This window comes from Caretta caretta, chromosome 14, assembly GCF_965140235.1.
Source record: "Caretta caretta isolate rCarCar2 chromosome 14, rCarCar1.hap1, whole genome shotgun sequence".
Lineage (NCBI taxonomy): Eukaryota > Metazoa > Chordata > Testudines > Cheloniidae > Caretta > Caretta caretta.
In genome coordinates this window covers 15,819,412-15,835,918 of record NC_134219.1, presented here as the reverse complement: position 1 = coordinate 15,835,918, position 16,507 = coordinate 15,819,412, and the positions used below count along the sequence as shown (strand labels likewise).

Sequence of the window (16,507 nt, the reverse complement as noted above, 5' to 3'; positions counted from 1 at the left end):
TCCCATCAGAGCCTTGTCTATAACAGTCCCCTCTGCATCGCTACCACTGGTGGAACTGCACTAGTGGGACACTTGTGCAAAATACCCTCAAAACCTAGTCCAGACACCCATCTGGAGTACAAATGCAATACACGTGGGCCTCAATTCAAAGCCCATTGAAGTCAATGAGCATCCTTCCCTTGACTTCAACAGGCTCTGAATCATAGAAACCACCACTAACCAGATAACTTCTTCCACTTCTGTCTTTTAATCTCCAGTCCGTCTCCAACATTAATCGTGCAATTATATTGATGGGTTTGTGTGACTTAGACTTCAACTAGAAGTCCAAAGTTATTTAAAAGCCATCTAGGGACCGTTTTACCCCCAGTTATTTATCATAATCAAAAGAAAAGGCTTTCTCCCTGTCCCAGTAATCTTGGGAGAATAGTTGCTGATGGAGTCACACAGCATTCCTGCCTTTTATAATAGCTGGAAAAGTGTTCCAGTTCAGACGTCCTCACCTGGGACCAGCAGGGTTTAGGCTGCTAAAAGTTACGGACAAGACATCAGACTTTTGCAGTTTACTTAAAGAAACACTCCAGTTACAAATCATCCTATTTAACTTTCCCATCTCAGATCCCTACCACCACCTTGCGATTGATTCAAACGGAATGATAAACATCTCCCCAGCACGGAGATTGCTGACTTAGATTTTACCACTTCCTTCTGTTTAGACAATAAAACCGACGTTCGCTTTCCTCACTGTTCCAGCACCGAGCTGTGACATCTGGGCTGCAAATGCTGCAGGGGGAGGTTTAGATCCAAAGAAGAACTGTTTTACTGGCTTAAAAAAAAAAAAAAAAAAAAAAAAAAACACAACCACCCCTGGTGTTACTTCTATTCATTTGAGATTTGGTAAAACTTAAAATAAAAACACCCTCCCAAGACCAAAGTTTTGGGTCTGACTAAAAGGAGGCTGATTTTTCCCCCTGTATTACAGTAACGCTTAGAGATCTCAGCGCATTGTATTGTCTTCACCCTAGTTTAGTTTGCAGCTAAATAGACAAGGGTAGAAGAAAGGTGGTATTAGGATCCATATTATACAGATGGGAAACTGAGGAACAGAGCGATCATGTGTCTTGCCCAAGGTCATAAAAGAATTCTGTGGCAGAGCCACGAATTTAACCCAGCTCTCTGAGTCCCAGCCCATCCTTCTTTTCTGTCCCTGTTAGGGAACAGAGTTTTCTTAAAACCATTCATTACCGAAGGTTATTTCTTAGTGATGAAGGTCAAATTCATCCTCTGGTGTAAACTCTGCTGAGAAACACCAGGGATTAATTTCATCCTGACTGCAAAATAATAATCTCATTTCATCCCTTGAAATGGTTCCATCACAGTGTCCTTACTCAGATTAAATTCCTAAGGAGCTGAATAAATAAAAAGTGCAGGATGGAAGCTATAGCAAATCCAGGAATTATAAATAAACTGGAGGTTTTCCAGCATACTACATTGCATACCCTGGCTTTCAGTCATCTTTGCTTCATAAATATTTTTAGACCTACATCTCAACCAATTTGTGCGAGATTTTTTTTTTAAGTGACATTACTGAATTTTGGAGGAAGTCTCAACCTTACCCATGAAATCTTCATTTCCCAGCACTGAGATCAGAGGATCGTAACACTGAAATTAAAAAATTTAAAAACAAACACACACACACAGATACATACATAATTTAGTTGTACGCCATGAACTGAACATGGCCACAAAACCATCTAAAATTTTACACTGTAAATTGCAACCATGGCACAAATAGAAATGAATGACCCCAAATTTGTTCTGGAAGGTGGTTTTAGCTTGGCACCCAGAAGTCTGGATGTTTATTTGAATCCTCTGGAGCCTGTCAACCTGGCCTAGAGAACTCAGGGGAGATTTAAGATTCTTCCTATTTTTGGCCAGGCTGGAATTATAAAATACAGAGGGTCAAGCAAAAAAATAAATAAAAAATATAATATCTTTCTCCCTAGGCCCAAGATTTGGGTCCGTTCTTAGTTTATCCAAAACGGGCTCCCTGCTGCCCCTCATCATAAAGATATTTCATGGTGAAAGCTCTTCCTACCTCCAGCAGTGTTGGATTCCGAGCCAGCTGTTGAATGGCAGTAGCTAGTAACTTCTGATTTAAAGCTAGGCGCAGGAAGTACCGCCCTCGTCCCTGCGCTGTCAGCACCTTCTCACAGGAACTGGCTTTCTCTATCATGATTGACAAGGGGGTCACCCTATAAAGAAGGAATATGAAGAGGTGCCAGGGAATATTCACAGCATGGGCAGGCGATGACCCATTCCCAGGCTCTGGTTGTCTGCCAAAAGGGGTCTTGGTCACTCACTTGTAATGGGGTTCTCTTCCAGGAGCAAGTCCTTGTGCCAGTTTCTGTAATGGCACCTGTCACAGTTCAAGGCAACTGCACCTGTATTCCCCATCTGGGGTCCAGCAATGGCACCCACTCTCAGGTTTCCCGCTCCCCTGGCCATCACCTCTCTTGGGTGGAGACACGTGTCTCACTCCCGTCTGACCAGGGTATTTCCAAGTTGCACTGATCAATACTGTGAATTGACCCACAAAGTCAGTCTGCCTGAACAGGTCTGTGCTTCCTTTCCCTCAGGAGACAGCATACAGTGCAATTGCTCAGTTATAAATTACCACACATTTCTCCCTAGGCGAGCCTACTGTGTCCTTAAGGTACAAGTGCTACCTTAAGAGAACACATCTTAAAAAACAATAAAAGAACCTCCACGCATGCTAGTAAGCTTACCAGAGACCACCCCAACCCTAACAGGGGCTCTGGCAGGAACAGTTCTTTAAAACCCCACCCAAGGGGTTTCAAGTTCATCATAGTTTCAGCTCGGAACAAGCAACCAGTCTTATGGGGCCTCAGTAGACCCAGTACGTCCAACCCCTCCCCAAGAATTAGGGCTCTTCAGGGGTTCTGTCCATTGGCTGGATCAGGAAGAAGGCCCTGAGCCAGTTTAAAACCAGGCTATTTATGCAAAAATCCTTTCTTTGTGTGTTGAGCTCCGGAGAATCCAGTTTTAACTAGTATACGTGCACCTGTCCAAGGGGGGGCGGCTGCAAAAGGAGGACTTGCATTAACATCACCCCCCTCCTCCTAGAGTAGTTCCACAATAACACATACTCCGCCCCATTTTTTCATGCAACGGACCCAAAGGATTGTCCAGGATGTTGTCATCCAAAGGCCACTCACCCGCTGCAGGTATCCTGCTGAGGAAGCTGCTCTAACCAGTGCCAATAATCTCGTCTCTTGAAGCCCAGCACCGGCTCTGAAGGAGAGAGAAGAGGAGCTCCTTTAGGAAGGCCCTCTGACAGGTAACCAGGAGAGCGTTTCCCTTGGAGATTCTGCAAAGGCAGCTGCCCCTATTCTTTCCACACAGAGCCACCCCCAACCAACACACACAACTCCCCAGGGAGTTCTAGGCCTCCGTGGTTCCTGGGCTCTGCTCGTCCTTTACTAACAAGCAGCACATGCACCAGCCTGTGCCGCCCCCTCTCTTGGGCCCGCACCAGCCCCTGCAGCGTGCATGGAGTAGAAGTGGCCACTCACGTTTAATTCCTTTTCGAAGGATCATTTCCAGGATCTCGCAGAAGGGGGCTAGGTGCGGGGAGACATCAGTGCACAGGCTGCTCCCCTCCTTGATGGCGAGGATGCATGCTGTGAGAAAGTGGGAGGGAAGCAGAACGCTGAGGGCACCTGCTCACATCATCCTCTAGTGGGACTGGTCTCGGTGAGCTGGTATTTCTAACCAGAGCTGGGGAACAGCTTGTGAAAGAACTTGGCAGCCAGTCTGTTACCATCAGGTTGTGCATTTGGCAGGAAGGTCCACGAACAGACCAAGGTGAATTTGCGCAGCCCCCAGAGATACAAGATCAATGTCAAACACCAGGAGGAAAGCAAACTCACTCCCTGCTTCAGGCCTGGCGCATGAGAGGTAACTTGGTCTAGGGAAAGGGCACAGGGCTGAGCGTCAGGACTGCCGGCGTCCTAATGCCAGCTCTACGAACAGACCACTCTGAGACTTTGAGCAAGTCACAACCCCTGGGGCGCAGTTTCCCTACTGATACAAGGGGGGGGGGGGTATCATCACTTCACCACCCTGGCGAGAGATAGGGAGGATTAGACAGTATCTATAAAGCACACTGATGAGGTGAAGCATCCACACATAGTCTTGTCTTTGTAGACGCACAAAAGGCCCAAGACTGAGATGTGTCAAGCAGCCTCAACTCTCCTTGATGGCCAGTGGTGTTTGGGAGCGCTTGATGCCTGGCAGAACTGGGTACAAAAGCCAGCACCCCCTTCCCACAAGGAAGGTGGGCATTTCAGCAGCTTGGTTGGAAACTGCAGTTGTCCCCTTTCGATCAGCTCACTCACAGCTGATGGTCAGCCCTGTCACCATCTGGAGAAGTGGAGCACAACATACAAAAGAAAAAATGGCTTAGAACTTGTGCCAGGGAATAGGGGAAGCTCTGATCGCTGCCCGAGGCAGGACACAGCTGCCCTGCTGAAAATCAGTTTTACTTTCTTTTCTCTATTGGGTTCCTACCACATTACTACCCTGTTTCTCTAAAGCCAGCAGCACTCTCCTACTTCCTAGTGCATTGCTAGAAACCAGCTGGAGCCTGACAGCTAGTCTCACTTTTTGACCACAGCCTACACTTCTGCCATAAAGAGCACGTCAGGCAGACTAAGAGCTTCGTCTCCTTACAAATACTGCACAGCAGCAGGAGCGATCTCCCAAGTTGAGACAGAAGCATCTCCTTCCTGCTGCTCTAACTCCTGTCTGCCTCGAGTCATTCTTCACTGTCAGTTCCTCAGGCCAGTTTTCAAACTGGTTCTGTGAAGCACCAGGTGCATGACTGGTGGTGTATAAATAATAACGAGCTAGCGAACAGGGGCAGCAAACCAGGGAGTTTGAGAGGGAGTCGTAATATCATCCCTATGTTTAGCAATGCCAGCGCTGCTCCTGTCTCTTCTACTGCATCCAGACAGGGAACCTAAACACAGAGGCCTCTACCCAGATCCTGATCTGGATTAGTAGGGACTGTGGCCTGCATTTCCCACTCACAGAAAGTCAGGTGGGGAGACTGTCCAGTATGAAAGGTGTCTGCTGGCGAAACCTCTCAGGAAACAGGTAGGAGAGCTACAGCAGGAGGTGGCTAGGCTGAGGCACATCCATGCCCACGAGGAATTCATTGAGTGTATTCATATGGAGACCGCCAAGGCTGAGGAAGCTGTCCAGCTAGAGAGGACTGCTGTCATGCCTAGGTGAAGTGGATAAGGCTCTGTCACAGGAAAGACACTGGCAGCTGGTTACTTCTGGCAGCAGGCTGTGCTCCACCCCTGTTCCCAACCCACCCACCAGAGTGATGGAGAACCATTATGCTGCCCTGGCAACAAGCAGTGAGGACTCGCCTCCGAAGGTGGAGGAGGAGAAGCTTTGTATCCCCAAGGCTGGAGGGATCGCAGCCACTACTCCCAGGAGGAAATGTAGGATAGTGGTGGTTGGTGATTCCCTTCGGAGGACGACAGAGGCACACATTTGTTGGCCTGACATGGCATCCCAGGAGGTACGTTGCCCATATCTGAGGCATTACGGAGGGACTGCCGAGGATCATCCGGCCTCTAACTACTACCCCATGCCGGCATTAATGATACTGTGAGCAGATCAGAAGTGACTGCAGGGTTCTGGGAGTGAGGGTCAAGGAGTTGGGGGTGCAGGTGGTAGTCTCTTCGATCCTTCCAGTCAAGAGTAGGGGCCCAGGCAGAGACAGATGCATCCTGGAGGTGAATGCTTGGCTGTGCAGATGATGTTGCCAGGAGGGCTTCAATTTCCTTCACCACAGAACTCTGTTCTGGGAAGAAAGACTGCTGAGTGGAGAGGGCATCTACCTATCAAAGAAGGGGATGTGTATCTTTGGATACAGACCGGCTAACCTAGAAAGGAGGGCTTTAAACTGGGTTCAATGGGGGTAGGAGACAAAAGCCCACAAGTAAGTTAAAAAAAAATGGAGACTGATCAAAATCGGGGGGGGGGGGGGGAACGGGACGACCATGGGCCATTATAGCAGGGACAAGGGAGAGACAAGAGGAAACAATAGCGGGGAATCAGAGGTTTCAGAGTAGCAGCTGTGTTAGTCTGTATTCGCAAAAAGAAAAGGAGTACTTGTGGCACCTTAGAGACTAACCAATTTATTTGAGCATAAAATTGGTATCTTAGATGTCTGTATACTAATGCGAGAAGTATGGGGAATAAACAGGAAGAACTAGAAATGCCAGTGAATAAACACAACTATGACATAGTTGGCATCACAGACCTGGTGGGAGAATAATACACATGACTGGAATATTGGTACAGAAGGGTACACCTTGCTCAGAAAGGACAGGCAGGGGGGAAAAAGAGAGGAGGTGTTGCCTTATGTATCAAAAATGTATACATTTGGACTGAGGTTGAGATGGAAATAGGAGACAGACTTGTTGAAAGTCTCTAGGTAGGGATAAAAGGGGTAAAACACAAGGGTGATGTCACTGTAGGGGTCTACTAGACCACCTAACTAGGAAGAAGAGGTGGAGGTGGCTTTTTTTAAATAACAGACAAAACCATCCAAAGCAGGACTGGCTGGTCAGGGGGAACTTCAACTACCCAGACATCAATTGGAAAAATAATATAGCACAGCACAGATTACCCAACAAGTTCTTGGAATGCCTTGGAGACAATTTTTTTACTTCAGAAGATGGAGAAAGCAACTAGGGGAGAGGCTGTTCTAGGGTAAATAGGGAGGAACTGGTTAAGAATTTGAAAGTGGAAGGCAGCCTGGAAGGCAGCCTGTGATCATGACATGACAGAGTTCATGATTTTAAGGAATAGTAAGAGGGAAAACAGCACAATAAAGACAAGGATTTCAAGAAGGCAGACTTTAGCAAACGCAGGGAGTCAGTCGGTAAGATCTCATGGGAAGCAAGTCTAAGAGGGAAAACAGTTCAAGAAAGTTGGCAGTTTTTCAAAGAGATGTTATTAAGGGCAAAAGAGCAAATTATCCCCCTGCGTAGGAAAGGCAGGAAGTATGGCAAAAGACCACTCTGGTTTAACCAGGAGATCTTCAATGAGCTGAAACTCAAAAAAAGTATCTTACAAAAAGTAGAAACTAGATCAAATTACAGGCAAGCAACACAAACATGTAGGGACAAAATTAGAAAGGCCAAGGCACAAAAAAGATTAAACTAGCTAAAGACACAAAGGGTAACAAGAAAACATTCTACAGATACATTAGAAACAAGAGGAAGACCAAGGACAGGGTAGGCCTGTTAGTCAATGAGAGAGGAAAGACAATAACAGAAAATGGGAAGTTGGCAGAAGTGCTAAGTGACTTTTTTGTTTCAATTTTCACCAAAAAGTTTAGTAGAAATTGGAGGTCTAACATAGTGAACTCCGATGAAAATGAGGTAGGATCTGAGACTAAAATAGGGAAAGAACAAGTTAGGAATGACTTAGACAAATTAGACGTCTTCAAGTCGCCAGGGCCTGATGAAATACATCCTAGAATATTCAAGGAGCTGACTGAAGAGATATCTGAGCCACTAGCGATTATCTTCAAAAACTCATGGAAGATGGGAGAGATTCCAGAGGACTAGAAAAAGGAAAATATAGTGCCTGTCTATAAAAAGGGAAATAAGGACAACCCTGGGAATTACAGACCACTCAGCTTAACTTCAGTACTTGGAAAGATAATGGAGCAAATAATCAAGAAAAGGAGTACTTGTGGCACCTTAGAGACTAACCAATTTATTTGAGCATGAGCTTTCGTGAGCTACAGCTCACTTCATCGGATGCATACCGTGGAAACTGCAGAAGACATTATATACACACAGAGACCATGAAACAATACCTCCTCCCACCCCACTGTCCTGCTGGTAATAGCTTATCTAAAGTGATCGTCAAGTTGGGCCATTTCCAGCACAAATCCAGGTTTTCTCACCCTCCCCCCCCCACACACACAAACTCACTCTCCTGCTGGTAATAGCCCATCCAAAGTGACCACTCTCTTCACAATGTGTATGATAATCAAGGTGGGCCATTTCCTGCATAAATCCAGGTTCTCTCACTCCCTCACCCCCCTCCAAAAACCACACACACAAACTCACTCTCCTGCTGGTAATAGCTTATCCAAAGTGAACACTCTCCCTACAATGTGCATGATAATCAAGGTGGGCCATTTCCAGCACAAATTCAGGCTCTCTCACACACACACCCCCCGCCCGGGGAACACACACACACACACACACACAAACTCACTCTCCTGCTGGCAATAGCTCATCCAAACTGACCACTCTCCAAGTTTAAATCCAAGCCTGGAACCCCGACCTGGGATATTCTATCTACTACCCAAGATCCATAAACCTGGAAATCCTGGGCGCCCCATCATCTCAGGCATTGGCACCCTGACAGCAGGATTGTCTGGCTATGTAGACTCCCTCCTCAGGCCCTACGCTACCAGCACTTCCAGCTACCTTCAAGACACCACTGACTTCCTGAGGAAACTTCAATCCATCGGTGATCTTCCTGATAACACCATCCTGGCCACTATGGATGTAGAAGCCCTCTACACCAACATTCCACACAAAGATGGACTACAAGCCGTCAAGAACACTATCCCCGATAATGTCACGGCTAACCTGGTGGCTGAACTTTGTGACTTTGTCCTTACCCATAACTATTTTACATTTGGGGACAATGTATACCTTCAGATCAGCGGCACTGCTATGGGTACCCGCATGGCCCCACAGTATGCCAACATTTTTATGGCTGATTTAGAACAACGCTTCCTCAGCTCTTGTCCCGTAAAGCCCCTACTCTGCTTGCGCTATATTGATGACATCTTCATCATCTGGACCCATGGAAAAGAAGTCCTTGAGGAATTCCACCATGATTTCAACAATTTCCATCCCACCATCAACCTCAGCCTGGTCCAGTCCACACAAGAGATCCACTTCCTGGACACTACAGTGCTAATAAACAATGGTCACATAAACACCACCCTATACCGGAAACCTACTGACCGCTATTCCTACCTACATGCCTCCAGCTTTCACCCTGACCACACCACACGATCCATCGTCTACAGCCAAGCTCTGCGATACAACCGCATTTGCTCCAACCCCTCAGACAGAGACAAACACCTACAAGATCTCTGTCAAGCTTTCTTACAACTACAATACCCACCTGCGGAAGTGAAGAAACAGATTGATAGAGCCAGAAGCGTTCCCAGAAGTCACCTACTACAGGACAGGCCTAACAAAGAAAATAACAGAACACCACTAGCCGTCACCTTCAGCCCCCATCTAAAACCCCTCCAACGCATTATTAAGGATCTACAACCTATCCTGAAGGATGACCCAACACTCTCACAAATCTTGGCAGACAGGCCAGTCCTTGCCTACAGACAGCCCCGCAACCTGAAGCAAATACTCACCAACAACCACATACCACACAACAGAACCACTAACCCAGGAACCTATCCTTGCAACAAAGCCCGTTGCCAACTGTGCCCACATATCTATTCAGGGGACACCATCACAGGGCCTAATAACATCAGCCACACTATCAGAGGCTCGTTCACCTGCACATCCACCAATGTGATATATGCCATCATGTGCCAGCAATGCCCCTCTGCCATTTACATTGGTCAAACTGGACAGTCTCTACGTAAAAGAATAAATGGACACAAATCAGATGTCAAGAATTATAACATTCATAAACCAGTCGGAGAACGCTTCAATCCCTCTGGTCACGCAATCACAGACATGAAGGTCGCTATCTTACAACAAAAAAACTTCAAATCCAGACTCCAGTGAGAAACTGCTGAATTGGAATTCATTTGCAAATTGGATACTATTAATTTAGGCTTAAATAGAGACTGGGAGTGGCTAAGTCATTATGCAAGGTAGCCTATTTCCCCTTGTTTTTTCCTACCCCCCCCCGCCCCCAGATGTTCTGGTTTAACTTGGATTTAAACTTGGAGAGTGGTCAGTTTGGATGAGCTATTGCCAGCAGGAGAGTGAGTTTGTGTGTGTGTGTGTTCCCCGGGGGGAGGGGGGGGAGCCTGGATTTGTGCTGGAAATGGCCCACCTTGATTACCATGCACATTGTAGGGAGAGTGGTCACTTTGGATAAGCTATTACCAGCAGGAGAGTGAGTTTGTGTGTGTGGTTTCTGGAGGGGGGTGTGGGGGTGAGAGAACCTGGATTTATGCAGGAAATGGCCCACCTTGATTATCATACACATTGTGAAGAGAGTGGTCACTTTGGATGGGCTATTACCAGCAGGAGAGCGAGTTTGTGTGGGGGGGGGCGGAGGGTGAGAAAACCTGGATTTGTGCTGGAAATGGCCCAACTTGATGATCACTTTAGATAAGCTATTACCAGCAGGACAGTGGGGTGGGAGGAGGTATTGTTTCATGGTCTCTGTGTGTATATAATGTCTTCTGCAGTTTCCACGGTATGCATCCGATGAAGTGAGCTGTAGCTCACGAAAGCTCATGCTCAAATAAATTGGTTAGTCTCTAAGGTGCCACAAGTACTCCTTTTCTTTTTGCGAATACAGACTAACACGGCTGTTACTCTGAAACCTAACAAATAATCAAGCAATCAATTTGCAAACACTTAGAAGATAATAAGGTGATAAGTAACAGTCAGCATGGATTTGTCAAGAACAGATAGAGAAAACTATTAGGTTGGTTTGACACTGACAGGGTAACAAGCCTTGTGGATGGGGGGAGAAGTGATATATCTTGAGTTTAGTAAGGCTTTTGATATGGTCTTGCATGACCTTCTCACAAACAAAACTAGGGAAATACAACCTAGATGGAGCTCCTGTAAGTGGGTGCATAACTGGTTGGAAAACTGTTCCTAGCGAGTAGTTATCAGAAGGCTAAGATTTAGTCATGGATATTTTTAATAAAAGTCATGGACAGGTCATGGGCAATAAACAAAAATTCACTGCCCAGTGACCTGCCCATGACTCGTACTATATACCCCTGACTAAATCTGGGGGCTCCGGGGGCACAGTTGCTGCTCTGGAGAGGGGGCTCTGGGGCACCCACTAGTGCTGGGGGTTCCAGGGCACCCACTCGTACCGGAGGATGGGGGCTCTGGTGAGGGGCTGCCTGGGACCGCCACCGCTGCTGGTCAGAGATGGATCTGCTGGCCCAAAACCCCGCTGCTGCTGGCAGAGTGGCAGCCCGGGACCCCTGCTGCCAGTGTGGGGGGCAGCCAGGGACCACCACCAGTGCTGCGGGGGGCGGTGCAGCTGGCCCCAGGACTCAGTCGCACCTGCCAGCTGCAGAAGTCATGGAGGTCCCGGAAAGTCACAGAATCTGTGACTTCAGTGACCTCTGTGACAGACTCGCAGCCTCAGTTAACGGTGGTTCACAGTCAAGCTGGAAGGGCATACTGAGTGGAGTCCCACAGGGGTTGGTCCTGGGCCCAGGTTCTGTTCAATATCTTCATTAATGATTTAGATAATGGCATAGAGTAGACTTATAAAATTTGTGGACAATACCAAGCTGGGTTGCAAGTGCTTTGGAGGATCGGATTAAAATTCAAAATGATCTGGACAAAGAGTCTGAAGTAAAAAGGATGACATTCAATAAGGACAAATGCACAGCACTCCACTTAGGAAGGAACACTCAACTGCACACATACAAAATGGGAAATGACTGCCTAGGAAGCAGTACTGCGGAAAGGGATGCGAGAGGGTCAGAGTGGATCACAAGCTAAATGAGTCAACGGTGTAACATTGTTGCAAAAAAGGCAAACATCATTCTGGGATGTATTCGCAGGAGTGTTGTAAGCAAGACACAAGAATTAATTCTTCTGCTCTACTCCGTGCTGATAAGGCCTCAGCTGGAGTATTGTGTCTAGCTCTGGGCACCACATTTCAGCAAAGATGTCGCCAAATTGGAGAAAGTCCAGAGAAGAGCAACAAAAATGCTGAAAGGTCTAGAAAAAATGACTTATGAGGAAAGATTGAAAAAATTGGCTTTGTTTAGTCTGGCGAAGAGAATACTGAGAGGGGACACGATAACAGTTTTCAAGTACATAAAGGGTTGTTACAAGGAGGAGGGAGAAAAATTGTTCTCATTAACCTCCGAGGACAGGACAAGAAGCAATGGGCTTAAATTGCAGCAAGGGAGGTTTAGGTTGGACATTAGAGAAAACTTTCTAACTGTCAGGGTAGTTAAGCACTGGAACAAACTGTGGAATCTCCATAATTGGAGGTTTTTGAGAACAGGTTAGACAAACACCTGCCAGGGATGGTCTAGTTATCACATAGTCCTGCCTTGAGTGCAGGGGACTGGACTAGAGGACCTCAAGATCCCTTCCAGGCCTACTCTTCTATGATTCTAAGAATCCTCCTCCCAACCTCTTTGACTCCTTCTGAACAGGCATCTGGAGACACTCCCAATTGCCCAAGAAAGGGAAGTGACTCACAGTGAGAAACCATCTCAGAGTTAAACTCTCTGAAACCAATTCACCTGCTAATATCAGCATACAATAGACTGCTTCTGTAAATATTGATTCATCCTCTCTGGGCTGTGTGCTCTGCCCTTCAGTCTCACAGGTCTGAGCCCTAGACAGAAATTTGCAACGCAGCTTTCACTTCATTAGGTGTCCAGGATGCACATTAAAGTAGTGAATCCAGGGTTCTCTCTTGCAACCCACCCCCAAAATAAAGGAAAGTGTGGGGGGACCAGTCACCAGAAGAATGTATGTCCCCAAAAGGGATAAAGGTGTAAGAGATAGCAAAGATAGTACCAAAAATACACAAGTGAAGGGTTGGCTGGTTTCCAGGGAAGGGAACAGCTGGATGTAAAGGAAAAATGCATGGTGGGGTCACCATCCTTTGAAGGAGAAACTAGTCTCTACTTGGAAAGGATGACAACCCAGAAGAAAAGTGGCTGTGGGTTATTACAGCCTGCCTGAAGGAGGAGACTGGACTTTCCTTTAGCAGGCTGTTGATTCCATGGCAGATTCTGCACAGGTGTTTCAGCAGCATTTGCTCAGCTTTGCAGGTGGCAGCTCAAACCCCATGAACACAAGTGAGTCTAAGGCCCTTGCAGATACACAGAGTCTCCCAGGGAATGCATACACAGGTCACAGCATACGGTACAGTGAGTAATTACAGCAGGTTTTCCCCACTCCCCAGTGTGTTCTAAGGCACGAAGCTGGTGTTCTGACAGAAGCGTGTGTGTAGAGGAGACGGGCAGTGAGGTGTGTACCAGGATCTTCCCGTGCTCCCATTTTATTACTTCCCTCAAATATCCTGTACTGGTCAAACCAGCCTTCCAGGCTGTAAGCAACTCTCACCAGAGCATGTTAATGCCCCCTCTTCATTCAACCACATGGGGGTCGCTCAAGAGCTCTGGGAGAGGTAAACTCCCCCCTCAGCTGACCATGCTGTCTCTGTACTGTTCCCAGCTAGGGCTGCCACGTGCAGAACAATCTCTCTCACCCTCACCCTGCTGGTTTTCTATAAAACCCCTCACCGTGGTGTCTGGGTGCAAAATGGCAATGCTTACATCACAAAGCAATGGTGTTATCTCACTGCATCACCGTGGGCCCCAAGATCAATTTCAGGACCTTGTCAGTGTCCCATAATCATTGTCCATAGGGCCACCGTCCCCACAAAAAGGCTAGCCAGACCCAGGAAAGCCAGAGCAGGGGATGGCAACCTTACCAGGGAACTGAGCTCAGCATTTACACTCAGACCCTCTTGAAGACATCAGTCCCCCAGAGGAGTCCTCACTTTGCAAAACACGAGAGCAGCCTGGCTCTCAAGTCTCCCCCAAGCTCTCTGGCACCTGCCCAATTCAAAGCAGCATCAGTCTCACCCCTCCTCTCACCCAGCCCCTTGTAAATCCCTCCAACCATGCAGCCGCGCACAGGTGCCTGCATCTCCCCTCTCCTCCAGCCACTCACCTTTCAGGGTCCCCAGCAGTGGCTCTTTCCCAGTCATGCCGCCCCCCTCCCCAGCCGCAGCAGCCCGACAGACACCTGCAGGGCTCCACCCAGTGGCGACTGTGAGTCCCTTCCGCAAACACAGGGCAACATACTGGGAGATACCACTCACTCTGCAGCAGACAGGGGGGAGCAGAGGGAGCAAGGCCCAGTTCAGTGTCTTTGCTGGGAGCCCAATACAAGGCTGTGCATTAGGGAAGCTGGAATGGACTCATCAGCTCTCCTGGAGGGAGACGAATCATGCTCCCGGGATGGTGGGCTGGGGTGAATGATTAGGAGGGGCTATAGACACCCCTCCCCGGAAGAGATTTTAGGCTCTTCCAGCAGCTTTGGAATGTTGATACTTATTATCCTGCAACAAGTCAGCGGCGTGATGACGCTGATCAGAGAAACAGTCCTGAAGTGGGTGGGTTGCATCCTGACACCTCTGTGGAGGGCCAAGGAAAAGCCAGACCTCATTATCATTACTTGGTATTATTCCTGAATGTGCCTTTTAGTTCCCATTAAACAAACACCAGGATCTCCAAATGCAACAACATTCAATCAACTACATTTCTTCACATCACTGTCTGCACTACAGCCATACAATTAAATCAGACTGTAATAATTAACAAGGCCAAACTAGGGGTGTTTGCAATGACAGATAGGAGGACTGTGCATCTCACCTTAGCCCCAGGGCTATCACGGCATGACAGAGTGAGATTTAAAACTAATTTGGTGCGTGAAATTTTAGTATCTCATTGAAACACACATTGTAAAGCCTTTCACCATGAGACTAAAAGGTTTTAAATTAATATTTGTGCCTTCATCTTTACTGCTATAATATTGCTTAGAAACTACAAAGATGAGTGCAATCAAAACAACTCCTACATTAGACAGATCCACAACTCACTTAAGGATTCTCTGGACATTTGTAAACTGAAAGAAAATTCACCTGAATAACACATTGGTCTTACAGGTTACAGATAGGAAATGTTGCTGGTAGCCCTGCAAGCTGATAATGCCACATACAATTAATAATCATTTTTAAGGTCAGGCTTGACAAACCCCTGGCTGGGATGATTTAGTTGGGAATTGGTCCTGCTTTGAGCAGGGGGTTGGACTAGATGACCTCCTGAGGTCCCTTCCAACCCTGATATTCTATGATTTTATGAATAATTAATACATTTTATTTCATATAGCATTTCTCATGCAATGCATCCCAAAACCTTATACATTTTTGTTAACTTCTCCAGGCCTCAGTCCCCTCATCCATAAAATGACCTGGCTTCTTAACAGTAGGGTGACCAGATAGCAAGTGTTAGACATCAGGACAAGGGGTGGGGAGTAATAGGTGCCAATGTAAGAAAAAGCTCCAAAAATCTGGACTGTCCCTATAAAATCGGGACATCTGGTCACCCTACTTAAAAGGGTTGTGGGGAGGCTGTTAGTTAATATGCCATGCTTTCCTTACAGTGGAAAGAAGGTGGGATGGTAACACATGAATCCCAAACCCCATCATTTAGAATTTGCACATATTAAAGGCAGATCTTTCTAGCAGATGGAGAGGCTGACACCACTGTGATAAATGCAGTATAGATGGATGGATAAAGACTTTGAGCCAGCAGGGAGAGGGAAGGCTGTATGGCTAACAGAGATGGCCAAAAAAATAATTTTGTCACTTGCAAAAAACGTTTAACAAAAATGGGGGAAAAAAACATTTTTCTTCTAATATTTTTTGGTTTCCATTGAAAAATCAAACTGCCAAAACTGATTTTTTTAATATTTGGTGTATTTATTTATTGCAACTGACAAACACTTTTTGGGGGGGGGGGGTTGCTGAAAACTGAAAAATGTTTAGGGGTTCAGTTTTTCAAAGAAAACCAACATGGCTGTGATGGAAATGGGCATTTTTGGATCCAATGGAGATCCTGGGACGTTCACACGGAACTATGTGAATCTGGAGAATCCCCCCAGAAAAAGGCTATCTCCTTGGCTTCTCCCTTCCCTCCCCTTTGCCTGAGACAGCCGCACCCTACCCTCATCTCTGAGGCCACTGTCTGCACTAAGGTCATTTTCTATACATTGCTCACCTCTGTTAGCAACCCTGGGAACTCTAGTGTAGAGAGGTCACCAGGTACCACCAGGGTTTTTAACACTGTGTCAAGTACCCGTGATCAGGGCAGGTCTAATGGACACTGTTAAAAACAACAGCAGCCAGTGGCCCATCTACGCTAGGATTTCCAAAGTAGCTAACACCCGTAGAGCTGAGCTGGTGTTAGAAAAACGTGCAAACTGACCCTACAGTATACTCAGGGCCCGAGAAGAGCTGTAGGTACCGATGGAATGACCACTCCTTCACCAAAAGCAGTATCTCCTGGGAAAGCCACCCTGCACCGGAAAAGTAACCACACTTCACCCAGCAAATGCTCTCTGGTTCTCCACTCCAGCAGCCCCGCCTTTAGAGC

General features: G+C 46.9%; 1 protein-coding gene across 8 annotated transcripts in view; it reads right to left on the bottom strand.

Annotated features, from left to right (window-relative positions):
* Positions 1-16,507, bottom strand: part of LOC125621354 (uncharacterized) — a 39,291-nt gene that overhangs the window by 21,824 nt on the left and 960 nt on the right. Inside the window, exons 1-5 of one of the 8 annotated variants that reach the window (XM_075119282.1) lie at positions 14,022-15,216; positions 3,594-3,701; positions 3,237-3,312; positions 2,096-2,252; positions 1,614-1,659 (exon numbers count right to left, since the gene is read on the bottom strand). In XM_075119282.1, the coding sequence (XP_074975383.1) occupies positions 1,614-1,659; positions 2,096-2,252; positions 3,237-3,312; positions 3,594-3,701; positions 14,022-14,058 (424 nt within the window). In that variant the 5' untranslated portion in view covers positions 14,059-15,216. Of the gene's footprint in view, positions 1-1,613; positions 1,660-2,095; positions 2,253-3,236; positions 3,313-3,593; positions 4,444-14,021; positions 15,217-16,507 lie in introns of those variants that run through there. The other 7 variants (XM_048818173.2, XM_048818172.2, XM_075119285.1 and 4 more) reach the window with 7 other exon arrangements.